This window comes from Leptomonas pyrrhocoris (assembly GCF_001293395.1).
Source record: "Leptomonas pyrrhocoris isolate H10 chromosome Unknown, whole genome shotgun sequence".
In the NCBI taxonomy this organism is placed as follows: Eukaryota; Euglenozoa; class Kinetoplastea; order Trypanosomatida; family Trypanosomatidae; genus Leptomonas; species Leptomonas pyrrhocoris.
This window is the reverse complement of record NW_015438358.1, coordinates 2,292,472-2,307,452: the sequence shown is the minus strand read 5'-3', so window position 1 is coordinate 2,307,452 and position 14,981 is coordinate 2,292,472. Positions and strand designations below refer to the sequence as shown.

The 14,981-nt window shown below is 53.1% G+C and overlaps 4 protein-coding genes across 6 annotated transcripts; all 4 read left to right on the top strand.

The window, feature by feature from the left end:
• Nucleotides 1-226: 226 nt before the first annotated feature.
• Nucleotides 227-1,492, top strand: ABB37_01827 (putative phopshatase; the record flags this gene model as incomplete). Its single annotated transcript, XM_015798482.1, has 1 exon — nucleotides 227-1,492. The coding sequence occupies one exon, from the start codon at nucleotides 227-229 to the stop codon at nucleotides 1,490-1,492; it is 1,266 nt and encodes a 421-aa protein (XP_015664002.1).
• Nucleotides 1,493-2,608: 1,116 nt separating this feature from the next.
• Nucleotides 2,609-3,547, top strand: ABB37_01826 (hypothetical protein; the record flags this gene model as incomplete). Of its 2 annotated transcripts, none has more annotated exons than XM_015798481.1 (1): nucleotides 2,609-3,547. In XM_015798481.1, the coding sequence occupies exon 1, from the start codon at nucleotides 2,927-2,929 to the stop codon at nucleotides 3,545-3,547; it is 621 nt and encodes a 206-aa protein (XP_015664001.1). In that variant the 5' UTR covers nucleotides 2,609-2,926. The 2 variants fall into 2 exon arrangements, with proteins under 2 accessions (XP_015664001.1, XP_015664000.1); XM_015798480.1 differs by having other exon boundaries at nucleotides 2,898-3,547.
• Nucleotides 3,548-5,104: 1,557 nt separating this feature from the next.
• Nucleotides 5,105-7,285, top strand: ABB37_01825 (hypothetical protein; the record flags this gene model as incomplete). The annotated part of the gene is made up of 1 exon (XM_015798479.1): nucleotides 5,105-7,285. The coding sequence occupies one exon, from the start codon at nucleotides 5,105-5,107 to the stop codon at nucleotides 7,283-7,285; it is 2,181 nt and encodes a 726-aa protein (XP_015663999.1).
• A 4,304-nt stretch (nucleotides 7,286-11,589) lies between these two features.
• On the top strand, nucleotides 11,590-13,780 carry ABB37_01824 (hypothetical protein; the record flags this gene model as incomplete). Of its 2 annotated transcripts, none has more annotated exons than XM_015798478.1 (1): nucleotides 11,590-13,780. In XM_015798478.1, the coding sequence occupies exon 1, from the start codon at nucleotides 11,819-11,821 to the stop codon at nucleotides 13,778-13,780; it is 1,962 nt and encodes a 653-aa protein (XP_015663998.1). In that variant the 5' UTR covers nucleotides 11,590-11,818. The 2 variants fall into 2 exon arrangements, with proteins under 2 accessions (XP_015663998.1, XP_015663997.1); XM_015798477.1 differs by having other exon boundaries at nucleotides 11,593-13,780.
• Nucleotides 13,781-14,981: the final 1,201 nt, after the last annotated feature.

Genomic DNA, 14,981 nt, shown 5'->3' with positions numbered 1-14,981 from the left:
CTCTACGCACACACACACACACACACACACACATATATATATATATATATATATATATATAAATACCAGCGATTAGTTTTTTGTTCCCCCCCCCGTGACTTTAACTTGTGTTGTTCGCCCCTTCATTGTTCCTAGTGTCTTTGCTCTCTCATTCATTAGTGCATACAATCTCACTTCTACAGTTTTTTCCTCCTTTTGGTAACAGGAAAACAAACAATTTCGCGCAATGAGTCAGCGTTCCAGCACTTCTGAGTTCGGCGCCTTTGGCGACTGGAAGTCGGACGGCTTGGAGTCCGGGTCGGAGGCCTCGTCAGAGAACTCCTCCTCCATCGTCTCCAACGCAGCAAGCGGCTACTCGCTCCTGACGGCGAGTCTGAGCCGGGGGCCGCGGAAACTGAGCATGTTGCCCGCCTCCGACCTCGAGGAGGAGATGCGGAACGAAATCGAGCAAAGCATCGGGACGGGGGAGTGCAACCTCTCTGCGCTGGGTCTGTCGTCTGTCCCCTCCGATCTCCCGGTGGCCTCGCTGTGGAAGGTCAGCTTCGCCGAGAACAAGTTCACCACGCTTCCCGCCTCCCTCTTCCAAGATGACGCCTTTGCGAATCTGGTGGAGCTGGACCTGAACACGAACGAACTCGCCTCGCTGCCGTTGCCCCTGTTTTACCTTCCCAAACTGGAGGTACTCTCGCTGAACACGAACGCCCTCGTCTCGCTGCCGTTTGAGGGGGTGAAGGGAGCGGAGAGGGATGCGCACGGCATGCCCTTTCTGCCAGTCGTGCGCCGCGTCGGCATGGAGTCGAACCGTCTTAGACGGCTGCCGATGGAGTTTCTGGCGTGGTGTCCGTGCTTGGAGGAGCTGCTGCTGGCGATGAATGAGTCCATGCTTGACAACCCTGTTCCGTACGAGAAGCTGACGCAGCTTCACCGTTCAAACTCAAAGCGTGTGTTGCTGAAAGTAGACAACCGACCGCGCTTTGTGAAGCAGATGGAGATGGAAAAGTGGCCGACGACGCTGCGGTGGCTGAATGTGGAGCTGAACAAAATTTACCCCGACAAGGTGCTCGATTTTCTCTATTTAGGGTCCCTCCGCACGGCACAGACGGTCACCGTCTACCACGATCTCGACATAGGCTATGTCCTCACTGCCGGGCGCAACTTAGAAGTCGTGGTGGAGCCGTGGATGAAGCAGTTGGTCGTGGGCGTTGATGACTACCCTGAGCAGGGGATGATCCCTATTTTCGAAGAGTCCTTTCGCTTTATCGACGAGGCACGGTCCAACAAGAAGGGGGTGCTGATCCACTGCTTCGCTGGTATGTCGCGCTCTGTCACCATCGCTGTGGCGTACATTATGCATCTGAAAGGCTTGACGTGCACTGAGGCCCTCTGGATGGTGCGGCAGGCGCGGCCAGCCGCCAGACCAAATGAAGGCTTTTTAGGTGAACTGAAACGGTATGAAGGCATTCTGAAAGAGGAAGGCATCATCAAAGAGTAGAAGGGGAGCGTTTTCTCTTCTTCTTTTGCACACGAAATATATTTTTATGTTTCCTTTTCCGGACTTCTCTCCTGAAAACAAGAGAGGGAGAAGCATTAAAAGTGGCGCGTATGGCAGTGAAAATGCGACCTTTTGTTGATATTTTCTGCACTTCACTTTTTTTTTGTAGACCGGGCTTTCCGCCCCTTCTCAATGACACTTTGTTTTACGCCAAATGAGCACAGTGTCCTCTACATTTGTAGTCCCTTCTGCTTTGTTCCACGCGGCCCTCCCTCGCAATCGATGCAACATCATAGAACGCCTTAAGACGACCTCGTAAGTGCGTAAGGTAAGTGTAACTCACGACGCACAAAAAATAGGTTAAAAATAAAAAAATGTTCATTTTTGTTTCTCCTTTCGTTTTTACTTTTCCCTCTATCCAAGGCGGGTATTCTAAACGGTACTGACGGGTTGCTTCTGCGTTTCCTGGGTGTTGTCACCGTGATGCCATCGTTGTTGTTAGCTGAGAGGTGTATTCACGACTTCTTCCTTCAAGGCGCTCTTTTAAGTGGAGCTGGTTTTTATAATTGTTTTTTAGTACTGAATGAAAGAAAGGAGGACTTTGTGTCGAAAACGTTTGCTCGTGTATGTTCATAAGTGTTGTTTCTAAAGGGGTGGGCCTGCTAGTGGTATGACCACGTGCAGTTGCTCACCCGTGTCTACCGTGTTTGCAGTCAATGTCGAAAAGCATTCGCGCACAAATATGAACCGCTTATCCACCGAGTTGCATGAAGTTGGTTTCCATTGGTGGGTATCGAGGTAGATGAGAATAGCCCCCAAAAGGAGTGTGGGAGAACCAAATAAATGCGCAACCGTGGCCCCAAGAGCGGCTCTCCTTGGCGCCTCAATGAAGTACTCGCCACAATCAACGCACCTTTTCACAGTTAAACCCGTGGCGCTGTCTGGAAGCGTTCGCCGTTTCTTGTTTTTCTCGCGTTTTCTCTTTTTGAGTTTCATCTATCGCTGCAGGTGACTCCCCCATTTTCCCTCTCCTTTTCTGTTATTGAATCTCCTCCGTGCGCGCTGCTCTTACGCCTTTTATTATTATTATTCACTCTAACTTTTTTCGCTTTCACAGCGCGTCCTCGACACACACACGACATCGACAGCAGCAGCAGCAGCAACAACAAAGAAGACAGTTGGATCAATCCAGCGTCGTACCGCTGTTTTAGAGAAGGGGATCTATTTGAGGTACCTGCACGGGGAAACGAAAGGATAAGCTCTGCTAGCGCTCTCCCCGTTCCCTTTACTGCTTTGTTCTCCATTTTGCTTTTACTTCCTTCTACAACGCGTACCTCCCAATATCGACGTCGCTGCCTCTGATCCCTCTCTCTCTCTATTTATCGTCCTCCACCTGATTGTGACAGCACTGAATAGATCCAACCGAATACAAAAATGTCCTTCCTCGTGAGGCGGGCAGCCTTCTTCGGCACCGTGTGGGGCGTCGGTGACTTCTTCGCTCAGTTCTACAGCGCCCACCAGGAGGCCGCTGCACGCAGGGCTCGCGGCGAGAAGCGCGACGGGCCGCGTCCGTCCGGTGCGCAGATGCTGGCCCTACTCGACAAGGAGCGTCTTGCGCAGAGCTTTGTGTTTGGTCTCGTCGCGGGTGCTTTCCTGGCGCAGTACGAAAGGTCTCTCCCTCGCATTTTCGGCCGGCTGACGCGCAGTGCCACGTCGTGCCTGTGTGCTCTCAGCCTGCAGCAGGTCGCCGTGACGCCTCTCCTTCTGTGGTCGTACTTCAACGCCATGACAGCCGTGCGGGGCGGACTGGCCGACCCGAGCTTTATGAATGCACACGACGCGGGGGCCTACCAGCGCAACGACGTGGCGAGCGTGGAGCGGCACATCTTGAAGGGCGTGATGCCGTACCCGCTGCTCACCGCATGGGGCGTCTACACGCCGCTCTTTATTTTCGCCTACGTTGGACCGTTCAAGGGGGCCACATTCTTGTCTGGCTGCCTCTTCGTTCCGTGGTGTGGGCTGCTGTCTTATACCCAAGACAACGAGCTTTTGTGAGCTGAACTCGTACCCGTCAAGAATAACGGTACGAGTGTGCTTTAAGGAGCTCATTGATTTCGCTAGCGCGCCATGCGCTCCAGCACACGTATTTTTGAATATTCCCCGCAGCTTCGACATAACTTTCTCAGAAGGAGCAAAAGGTTATTTTCCCCCTTTTGGCTTGTTTGCCTCTCTCACTTTTCTATCGCAACGCCAGCTGTGCGCAACGAAAGGATCGCGACTATTTGCACCGCAGAGAAGCTACCTTCATCGGCAAAACTGTAAAAAGAAAGAAAAGAAAACGGCAAGTGTTGCGGACACTAAAAGCGCCATCTTCCGGCTGCTGCGTAAGCTCGACAGCTCACCGCGCTATTGAGCGAGACGCTTTTTGCTCTTCTTCTCAGCTTTGAAAAGCCTCCACGCAGAAAACTCGATGCGTGCCGTACAGAATCGAAGCTCCTCATCTACTGAAGTCGCCGGTGCTCCCATAAGTGTTTCAGCTGTAAGTAGAAGCACTACGGCTTGACGGTTTGCTTCACTCCCTCCCGTCTCCTTCTACGTTTGCCTTCTTCTTCTCTCCTTTCCTTGTGTGTGTGTCCCACCATTACGCACCTGCTTTCGACTTGACGCCGCACGTTGTCACAGCAGTAAGAAAGCAAGCTGCCACACCCTCCAGTCTCTCTTCTTTTATTCATTTTACCTTTTCTTTTTTCTCTTTTACTTATTGTACTTTTCCTTCATTGCGCTCTTTCCGTATTTCCATAAGCTAGTTTTTTTTTCTGTTTTTCTGTTTGTGCTGTTTTTCTCCGTCGCACCCGCACGCATCATTGCGTGAATGGGTGGTGAGTGTTTCTCTTCAAATTTGTGTTTTCTTCTGTAAACGCTAAGTGTTTTCTTTCGTGTTTCTCTTCTCGTTTAGATATTTTGTCTGCCTTCGTTGTTATTACTATTCTGTCTTTTCCCGTGTGTGCGTCACATTGCATTGCATCTGCGACGAGGCCAGCTGCCCCCCTCTACTCAAACTGTTCTTCAAGTTGTCTTGTCGACGGCAGTGGACCGCGCAGGTAACTTGTCAGCCAAAAGCACTTTTTTTATTGATTACGTCGCTTCTTATCTTGTACTCTTTTGAACTGCTGATTGTAACATCTATATATTTTCCCTTTTCTCTTTCCTGCGGGAAGGGTCATCTTTTTGTGGGTTCTGGCGACACGCGCTATTGACTCGCAGTCGAGATCGTCTCGACCTAGTTCGACCTGATTTTCATTTCCCTTGAAGACCAGAGATCGAGAACGGCGCCGTCTCCCTCTGATGCTGCCGCAGATCAATTAAAGCGCTTCGCTTTATTTTCCCTTGGCCCCATTGCAGCCCACCATTCTCACTTGTCTAGGATATTTACCCGATTTGGATGGACGCAAGACACGACTTGTAACTCTTTTCGTGACTTTCATATCCACACCGATATCAGCAGAGCCGCTGAGTTGCTGCGAGGGAAAGCACTGAAGCACACAATAAGTCTGATTCAACTTCCTGTCTTTTTAGCTCTACTTCCCGCGTTGCTTTGCTACAACGCCGGCAATGATCATGACGTCGATCGACTGCAGAGATGTGGAGAGCACAAAGAATCTGCTGAGCAGCCCGGTGACGTCGCCATCGGGCGAGGGCGGTGACGTTGTCTGCGGTCTGTCCGCCACAACGAGCGAGAGCTCCTCGCAGCCGACCTCATGGACCAGCCGCCGCGACTCCCCCGGCTGCAAAGGCGGCTGCGGCTTGACGTCCTATATGCCGATCGTGGACGAGGAGGATTGCCCCGCACAGGACTCCTCAGACGGCCGCACATCATCATCGTCAGAGGAGGAGGAGCCGCAGTCTCCGCTACCAGCCGCACGCGTGAAGGCGTATCACAAGGCCGCCTACGAGCGCCAGGTGCACCGGTGGCAGCAGGTGGAGGCCTTCTACATGAAGCACGAGGGCTGGAGTGAACACCGCGTGATTCTGCTGCTGCAGGAGGCCTTCCGCAGCAGCTACGCAAACCTAAAGAGGGCCCGTGACGCAGGGACGCTGAGCGAGACCGTCTTCGCCGCCCGCGCCGCGGAGATGCGCAGCTCGCTGGCGGCCATCAAGAAGGAGTATCGCCGCACCCTGGAGCGGACGAAGGAGCGCAACGGCGATCTCTCCAGTATCGCGAGCAAGGCGGTCACCTGCATCGCCTCCGTCTACCCGTGGAGCAGCGAGGGCTTCGTCTTGGGCTTTGAGGAGAACTTGAGGTACGGCGACCTCGCCGGCATCTCAAGGGACAGCGCCCGTCGTGGAGCCACACTGACCTCCCCCACCGTGAGCAGTAGAATTCCGGTCACGGCGCTGCCATCGGTGAAGACGACCGCGGTGCCGATGCCAAAGTTGGAGCTCCAGTTGGCGGAGAAGGACGGCGACGAGGGCGAAGATTTGGGCGTCGCGGAGAGCGTAGTGGGGTGCGGCCGGGCACGGCGTGCGGCGACACCACGGGTGATGCTGAGACCGCTGCCACCGCGCTGTCGTCTCTTCCATCCCCAGGCCGCGGCGGCGGGTGGGGTTGGCTCTCCGTCGGCGTCGCCCGCGCATTCCACTGCCCCGACGACCGTTTCCTTTCTGTCTGCCTCCCCGCAGTTCGACAGCCTGACGCTGAGTACCATGGCCCTCTCACCGTCTCCCACCGGTCCGCTCTCGCCCGTGCTGATTCCGCCCCCCTCCGTCGCTGGGCCACTCCGTCCTGGCGAGGCGCGCTTCTTGGAGAAGCGGCAGCTGTTGGTACAGGGGATGGCCTTCGTCTCGTGTTCGCTGGCGTCGAGCTCCTTCATTGCGAGCCGGCGTGCGGCCATCGCGGCGTCCACGATGCGGCTGCGTCTCGGTCAGGCGAAGGAGAAGGAAGAGGAGGGCTGCGGCTCGCCGGTGGGGTCTCCATCTGGTGCGTACACGGTGAAGAGCGAGGCACCCCCTCAGACGCAGCAGCAACAGCACGCCGTGGCTGCTCCAACGCTGCCGACGCGTTACACGGCGGAGGTGAGTCCCGTGCCGCGTGAGGCGGCCGTCTTCGACACAAACTCGAACAGCATCACGCGGCGCAGCAACCCGAGCAGCACGACGTGGGGCACTGTCCTTGGCAATCCAACGTCTTACAGAGATCCCAGCGGCCCTGTGGCGGCGAGCGGCCTTCCGGACACCGTCACCCGGCCTAGTGTTCCGAACACCAAGATCAACACGAACAGCGGCAACACCCTTCTTACCCGCAACCTCACCTCCTACATGGACCCAACAAGCAGTGGCGTCCCTGCGCGCGGTCAGCCGCACAGCTACTCGACACGAGCCAACACCGGCCCGATCGTGAAACAGCGGCACCCCCACAGCTACACCGGACGCAGCGTCGGCTCCCCCATGCGCAACGCGAAGGCTACGTCCGCTGCAACAAACATGGCGGCACCGCCGTACGTGTCCGCAGCGTGTTCCACCTTCCATGTGGATGCGCCACAACGGGGGGCGACGGTGGTGGGACTCCCGACGTACGTGCAGGCTATGCCGACACCTAGTGAGCACTCCGCCGTCTACACAGTCTCTGCTGGTCACCCGGCTCCGGCGGCCGTTCCGCCGCCGCCGCCGCCTTGCTACGCCTCTCACGTACGCAGAGACCGCATTTGCGTGCCGTCAGCTTCGTTTTGTGGCCCCTACGCAGCCATGACTCCGGTGTGCGTGGCGGATGATCAGTACGTGAAGGAGCTGTGGTAATGACAAAGCAGGAGGCGGGTGCCCGCACGCACGCACGTGAGCGCTTTGTGAAGGCACCCGCTCAAGCCGCCTTCTCCTATGCTTAGAAGGCGTTGGCCCAAGTTGTGGTCAACTCCGAAGGAGAAGGCAAACGTAATGCATGGAGTTACTCCGTCGCACCACGCGTGCTACGGCAAGAGCACAACTGCTACGCGGAGAGTTGAGCAGACGGAATAAAAATGCAGCGAGGAGGAGGGAGATAGTGCGAGGGAGTCGGTGTAGCCCAGAGGGAGGAGGGGAATTCAATGCCTCCTCTTTCACGTAAACGCGGACGCTTGATCTTTGTTGCCGTCATCGCGTATGCAGCTTTCAGGTACTTTGTGCCGACACCTCGTCTTTATTCCCCCCGCCTTTTTTTTTGCCTGTTGGTCGCTCCGGTTTCTTCCTGTCCTCGTCTCTTTATTTGTCGCGTAGCAGCGGGGCTTCCTTGAGACATTCACAGCAGCATTTCGCTGCGGTGAAGAAACGCCAATAGTTTTTTGTGTTCTCCTCAGGATTGAGTGTATTTACTTTACTTTCCTTTTCTTTTCCTCTTACACGTTTCGTTAGGATCGCGGGGGTGAAAGTGTATGAAGTACTTCCACTTCTCTTCTCTGCTTCTTAGCCTGAACTAAGTGAATGTAACGATGAACTCCAGCAACAGCCTTTATGTTTCTTCGAATCCTCTTTCCGTTTTCACGATGCCACCATTTGTGATCCGCTGAGACCGCACTCGCTCAAACTGTAGCCGGCGTCCCACTTACTTTACGCAACTACCTTCTCGACACATATTTATGAGCACGGAGAGCGTCGCACGTGCGTTGTGGAGCGCTTGATTCATTCGTGTTAGTATTATTCATATGGATTTCTATTGCGTGTAAATTTTTGCTGCTACACTTCTTTGACTTCTCTTTTATGCCTTTTCACGTATTTTCTTGTTTTTTTTCCTGTTATTATTTTCGTCGAGTAGTGACTATGTCACTTCTCCTTAAGGTATTTGTTTATTTATTCCTATATAGCGCAGCGTGACTTGCCTCCCCCCGTCTTCTCCACTTGAACGTCGGTTTACTACGAGTGCGTGCCAGAACAAGTGCGGGGGTTTATTTCCTTCTCTCTCTCCATCTTCGTCTTTTTGCTTTGCGTTGAGGACTTTCTTTTGTCGTTGTTGTTGCGTTCTGCGGCAACCATTTTTAGATTTCTCTTCTTAGTATTGTTCTCTCTTCCTCCCCTCTTCTTTTTCTTTTTCTTCTTGTTCTAACGTTTACGTGTGCTCCTTCCTTTCGCTCGCATCTTTTCTTTCACCGCGTCATCTCTCCTCTTGGCTGTTTGAGAACTATGCTTGCTATTTCTTCTCGCTTTTATCGAATGGACTCGCTTCATTTTTTCTTGGAATGAAATCGGCGTAGTGTGTCGGCCACACGCTGCTGATGCTCATGTGCGGGATTGTGTGTGTTTGTGTTTACGCGGTCCACACATTTGTCCTCTGCACTGACGCGCCGAAACAGCTTTCTTTTTTATTTATTCTTCTCCCCTTCAAAAAAGGGCAAAAAACGCGTAAAAGGGAAAAATTGTAAAACACACAAGCTATTAGATGTTTGTGTTCCTCTCTTCCCTCTCTTTCTCTCTCTTCACGTATTGGTTACTCGTAGGTTGTTCTATCGACTTCTTCACGATTCTATATGGATGTTTTGACATCCTCCTTCCTGTTATGCTGGTTTCGTTGCAGCTCCTTGCTTTCATATATATTTCTAGTGCGTTCTCGTCTGCGTGTCCTTCGTTGCCTCACATCGTTTCGTTGTTTTCACCAGCTTATATCTTTCCGCTCACTGCAATCCATGGTGTCTAGTTTCATTATTATTTGTGTTTTGTGTGGGGGACCGCTCTTCACCTCCAGTTTGCGCCCACTACTGGGGTGAATGCACCGACTCGCGCCTTTCACCTCTCCCTGCCGTTGCTCGTCTCCGTTGCAGCTGAAAGAGGTGGGGGTGACGGTACATGTTTGTGGTGGGGGAGGGGACGGTGGCTTTGTGCAGGAAAGCCGGGGTGTTGTCGCCGTAGGCGCAGAAAGAGAAAACGCGGCGCAGAACGCGCGGAAGGGCTTCTTTCTTCTGTTTGATGCGAAAGGGGAGAAAAGTGTATATTTCGTCTGCCCGAACAGCAGCGACCTTACCGACTCCACCCGAAGACGTGGAGCCTGAACGTCTGGTTGCAACCCCCTTTTTGTCGTCGCTTCCTTTTTATTTTTCCGTGTGCGGCAGCGCTGACAGCGTTGAGGAAAATTCGTAGCTGCTACCGCAAAGAAAAAAAGAGAAAACGAAGGTAACTAATTTAACAAGTCTCACTTCTTTTGTTTTTTCTTTCTTCTTTATCCAAGCGAAACAATTTCCTGTAGGCTTTGCTGTGATCCGTTGAGATTCGCGTACGTTTGTCAGACGTGTACTTTTCTTATCTCTTCTGGGTACAGCTCAATCGTTTAGTTTCCTTCACCTATTTGGGCTCCCGTCCTTCACGCAGTCGCGCTCATCACAACCAAAAAGCTGAGAGCGCAGATGATTTGACAGCGAGACACCTATCTTGTAAAGAAAGGTTCATATATATACTTTATAAAGTGTATACAATTAATTTAATAACCGTTGCTGCTGATAATAACTCCTTTACTGATAAAACGTACTTCCTCTTGCGCATGTTTTTCCCCCTCTCATTGCTATTTTTTTTTTGTTTTTAAAGACCCCAGATGCGTGAGTGTGCTGTTCATTGCACGACCGTTATCCTCCGCTGTCTTTTCGGAGAACTCTCTTCCTTTTCTCGTTGCGTTTTAACTGTGTTCACCTTGCTTTTCATATATATATTTCCTCTGTGGTTTTAGTTGCTGATTTGTTGCTTCAAACAGTATCTTCTTTTTTTTTGCAGGCTGCACCGAGGCCAAAGAAAAGGCTAAAACATGGACAGGAGCCAGCAAGTGAAGGAGAGGAAATGAAAAGTGGAGGAAGGAGTGCGATGAGACAGATTGCTTCCGAGGACTGAAAAGCCCTTCGGATTCTCTTTTTAAAAGGAGAGAGGGAATAAAGGCAGAAGAAACCCCTTTTCTTTTTTCTCTTTTGCTGTGACTTAGTGATTTACTACTTGCCTTTATTGTATGGTTTCTGGGTGTGAAAGCGGAAAGGAAAGAAGATCGTTTTCACTACTCTTGTTTTTGCTTTTCTTTCTTCTTCTCTGTACAGTATATCATTTAAATCGCGACCGACGCCACGCGTCGGTCTCATCGGAAGCGACATCAGAACTCACTGAAAGCACCGCTGTTGTCGAAGAGAGTTTTCTTTCCCTCGTGTTCGTAAAAGCTGTCTCTCTCCCTTTTTCCATGGTGAAAGGTCGATGGAAATCGAAACGGGAGCAACAGTCTGTTCGCTTTCTGGCATTTTTGTGAGAGATTTTGGAATGCCAATTCTATTCCTGTCGAAAGCAATACACGCTTTTTTTTCTCTTGTCGCACCCTTTCCGCAGGGAGACATTTGATGCGTCTTCCGGGAAGCCTGACTGCCAGCTCTATCATTACTATTTTGTTGTTTCTTTATTTTGGACTCTGTTTTGTTCATATCCTCTCTGTGCGCGTAACATCGAGACATTTGTTACTGCTGACTTTTTTTCCCCATATATTTGTCTTGCTAAACTGTGTAAAGCGGTCGTCTATATTTGTATCTCTCTCTCGTAGTGAGTCGCGTCCCGTGTGCGTCTGAGAGGTTGCCGTTCTTTCCCACCTCCTCTTCACTTGCTGTACGGAGCTCACTGGTAACGAGGGCGCGTTTGTTTTACACCCTTAATCGTGGAAAGCGACACCACTCTTTAAGCACTTATCTATACGACAGTTCTAAATTCCAAAGTTGAGGAGAAATAGTAAGTCAGTCACCTCCTACGATGCACCGTGTGAGACGTATTGTGTGCTGCGGTGGAGGAAAATGTGCGGTGCGTGTCTCCGTCGTTCAATGCACGCGTTAGCGAAGTGAGGAGGGAGAAGCAACGACGAGCGCTTCTTTTTTTTCTTTGTAACGCATCTTCGCCTTTCGACTGTCGTGTGTGGCTTACCTTCTCGACAGAGTTGCGAATTGCCACCCTGGCGCGGCTTGCAGAAGTGGGTCCGCATCGGCCGGTGGAGCTCGCTTTATCACGGCTACTCTCCCTCTTCCTTCTGTTCTCACCGTGACTCGTCTTTTTGAATCTTCACGACGCATTCCTTTCCGCGCTCGTCACTCCTCCACCCTCCTCTGCTGCCCCACACAATCATCGCATTAGAAGGAGCAATGATTAACGCACCGCACACTGCCCATCAGCATTGCTCGCTCAAACATTAAGTATCTTTTTTCTAGCTTCCATTGTATATCTCGTCTGTGCTGCCTGAACACCAAATAAAGCTCATACGCCGAAAGTGGCTTCGCGCCCCCCACAAGAAGATCGAAAAACTAACAAACAATTACAGTTACAACACCCAATCGACGGCACTAGCGCCGTCACGTCTCTGTCATGTCCTTTAGCCCTGTTGTGAAAAGTAAACGAAGCTGTCCCACGGTTCAGTGGGACTCCATCCGCCTGCCGGCGCAGCTGGAGGCGCTGCTGGCCGCCAGCAAACAGCACAGGCTTAACGGCACCATTTCCGTCTTTGAAGGCTTCGGCTCTTTCCACTCCGAAAATGTCGAGGACTTAATAGCAATGGACGAGGCGACCTACAAGCCTCCACCCAACCTCCCCGCCTTTGCCAAGCGCATTCTCTCCCAGCACGAAATCGCCACTGTCGTGGGCGATGAAGAAGACCCGGCGGGAACCGACACACTATCTTTAGTCCCTCTCGCGGGACGCAAGAGAAATCGCTCGGAGGCCGCCCAGCGCGCGTGTGGCGCCGTCTCCTCCGCAGGACTCTCCGATACCACGGGAGAGACACTGGGCAAGGACGAAGACGCTCTCTCTGGGGCTGGCTACTCCGACAGCGATGACAACACGCATACCGGCAGCGACGTGGGCAGCGTCGACGACGTGAAGAACCGTGCGTCGCTGCCAGTGGTGGGTGGGTGGACGTCCGCGGCGGAGCGCACGATGAACAACCTGCTTTGTCGGCCGATGGCTCTCTGCGAGATGGGACGCGCGTTCCGCGAGCAGTACTTCTCTATTACACCCAACATGGTCTTCATCAACCACGGCGCCTTTGGCAGCTCGCTGACCGGTGCCATGCTGATTAAGCGGATGTACGAGGAGCAGATGGAGAAGGAGGTGGTCGAGTTTGTGGACCGCGAGCTGCTGCCGCTCATCGTCTACAGCATCCGCTCCCTCAGCCGCTTCTTGCACGCCGACCCGCGGCAGGTGGTGTTACTGCAGAACGCGACGTTTGCGCTGAACAGTGCGATGCGGATGATCGAGAAGGACGATGTCGTGGCCTTCCTGGACACGGAGTACCTCTCTGTCTACAAGATGATGTGGTTCCGCTGCGAGGAGGTCGGCGCGACACTGCACGAAATCGCCCTCAACAAGTTTCTGCACGACGACGCCGTCATGGGCGACGACGCGGCGCTGACAGAGGAGTTGTGCCTCCAGCTCCCCCCGGGCTGCACGACGGTGGTGCTCGACTACGTCACCTCTACCAGCGCCCTCTGCTTCCCCGTCTTCACGCACATCGTACCGGCGCTGCGGGCGCGCGGCGTGACGAAGATCATCATCGACGGCGCCCACGTCCCGCTGCAGATCGATCTGAATTTCAACGCCCTCCCCGCCAACGCTCAGCCCACCGTCTTCGTGGGCAATTTGCACAAGTGGTTCTCCTCGCCCAAGTCGGCCGGCTTCTTCTGGGTGCGGGCCGAAGACATGGACAGCATGCACAGCGTGGTGCTGTCGCACGGTGCGGGCGAGGGCCTGCTGTCAGAGTTCATCTGGGACGGCACCCGCGACTACGGCGCCTACCTTTCGATTCCTGCCGTTGTGGACTTCTGGGAGACGCAGGGCTACGACCGGGTGCGGGAGTACTGCGCGCACTTGCTCTCCTCGGCTGCCGACATGCTGACTAGAGCTTTCCACTCTCGCCCGGTTGCGCGTCACTCCCCGTTCATGTCGCTGGTCGAGCTTCCGGTGGCGCTGCAGGACGAGTTGATCACCACAAAGTTCATCCAGGACAGCCTGCACGACATCTTCCAGGTCGAGGTGCCCGTGAAGCGGATTGAGGGTCGCCAGTACTTACGCATCAGCGCGTTTGTGTACAACACGCCGGAGGAGTACGTGTACCTGCGTGAGGCGATTCTGTCGATTGCGGAGAAGTGGATCGCGTCGCCGGAGCGGGCGCAGCTGCAGGCGCAGCGCGATGCGGAGAGGGCCAAGGCGGGTCAGGTGACCGGCGTGGCCGCTGTCGTTCCGTGCAGTGAAAAGATTCGGCGTCAGGGTGGCTGTGGCGTGTCGGGGCTGGATCCGTCTTTGAAACGCAAGAAGACCACCAAGTTTGCCTAAATGACTCTCCCCCCCCCCCTCCTGCCGTTGGTTTCTGCTCTCCTCTTTTCATTGTGCTGCTTTCGAGTTTTGCTTTCCCTTTCAGTCGTTGGGTTTCCCCCCACAGGAGGTACATACACATATTACCCCAAGGCGAGCAGGCGCTGCGGATGAACGCGGCACACAGCATTCTTTGTTGCGCGGTGTGGTGTTCGCACTCTTTTATTTTTCTCTCTCTCCTTCAGTTATTATTATTATTATTTTCTTCTGGTGTGTTTTGTGGCTGTGCAGCGTGCCGTGGCACGTGCGTCTCGACAGGACAGCGAGCGGTTCCTGTTATTATTATTACCACAACTACTGCGATTATTATGCGTGAAGTATAGAATACTATCACCCTCCTCTTTCTTTCTTTTCACCCCTCGTTTGCGAGTATCCCCAGCGATGAAAGAGTTGTGCTTTTGTGATCTGCGTTCTCTTCCCTTCTCTTTTGTTTTGTTTCTCTTTGACGGACTGCTTTCGAACTGTTGCATCGCCCCGATTGTGGACAAGAAGGAAGGGTGGGGCAGACACAGGGTGTTTTCCCCCTTTATTGGGGTTCAACGACGCCAGAGGCGCTGTTTGTTTCTCCTTCTTCCTTTACGGTCGTTTCAACAGTGGCTGTAAAGCAGCGGTACTTCCTTTCTGTGCTCTGCGCTTCTTTTTTTGTTTTTCCGCGAAAACGAATGCTGCCGTTTTGCATAGTAGATGGGAAGTCCCCAAAAAACTCCCCGGAGACGACAGAATTTGGTTTGGCACTTAGGGTAGGCGTTCTTCCACGGTGGCTGGTTCTACTCGCTACTAGTAATGCTAAATGAAAGGCGTCAGCAGGCGTTACCGCCTTGGTCCCTTCGCAACATTTGAGTACTCTCCATTCAGGAGAGAGACTCCTATTGACTTGTGGTGGCGCCCTTTTTTTTGTGAGCCTGCGAGGGGAATGGAAGGGACGGAAAAAATGAGTTGAATGTGATTGGCAGCGGAGAGATTGGCGGATCTCGGTCATTTAGGGTAATGCTCTAAACTATCTTCTCCTTTTCTATTACCTCCTGAATCCTGGTTCTTCCGTATTCTGGTTTGCCTGGCACAGTTGTTTTCAGCATCGAGAGAAACTCCGGTTTTTCGCTGAAATCCACCCGCCCACCCCCGGTCCCTCCCACGACAGGGACCCATGGGATCCTTAAAAAGA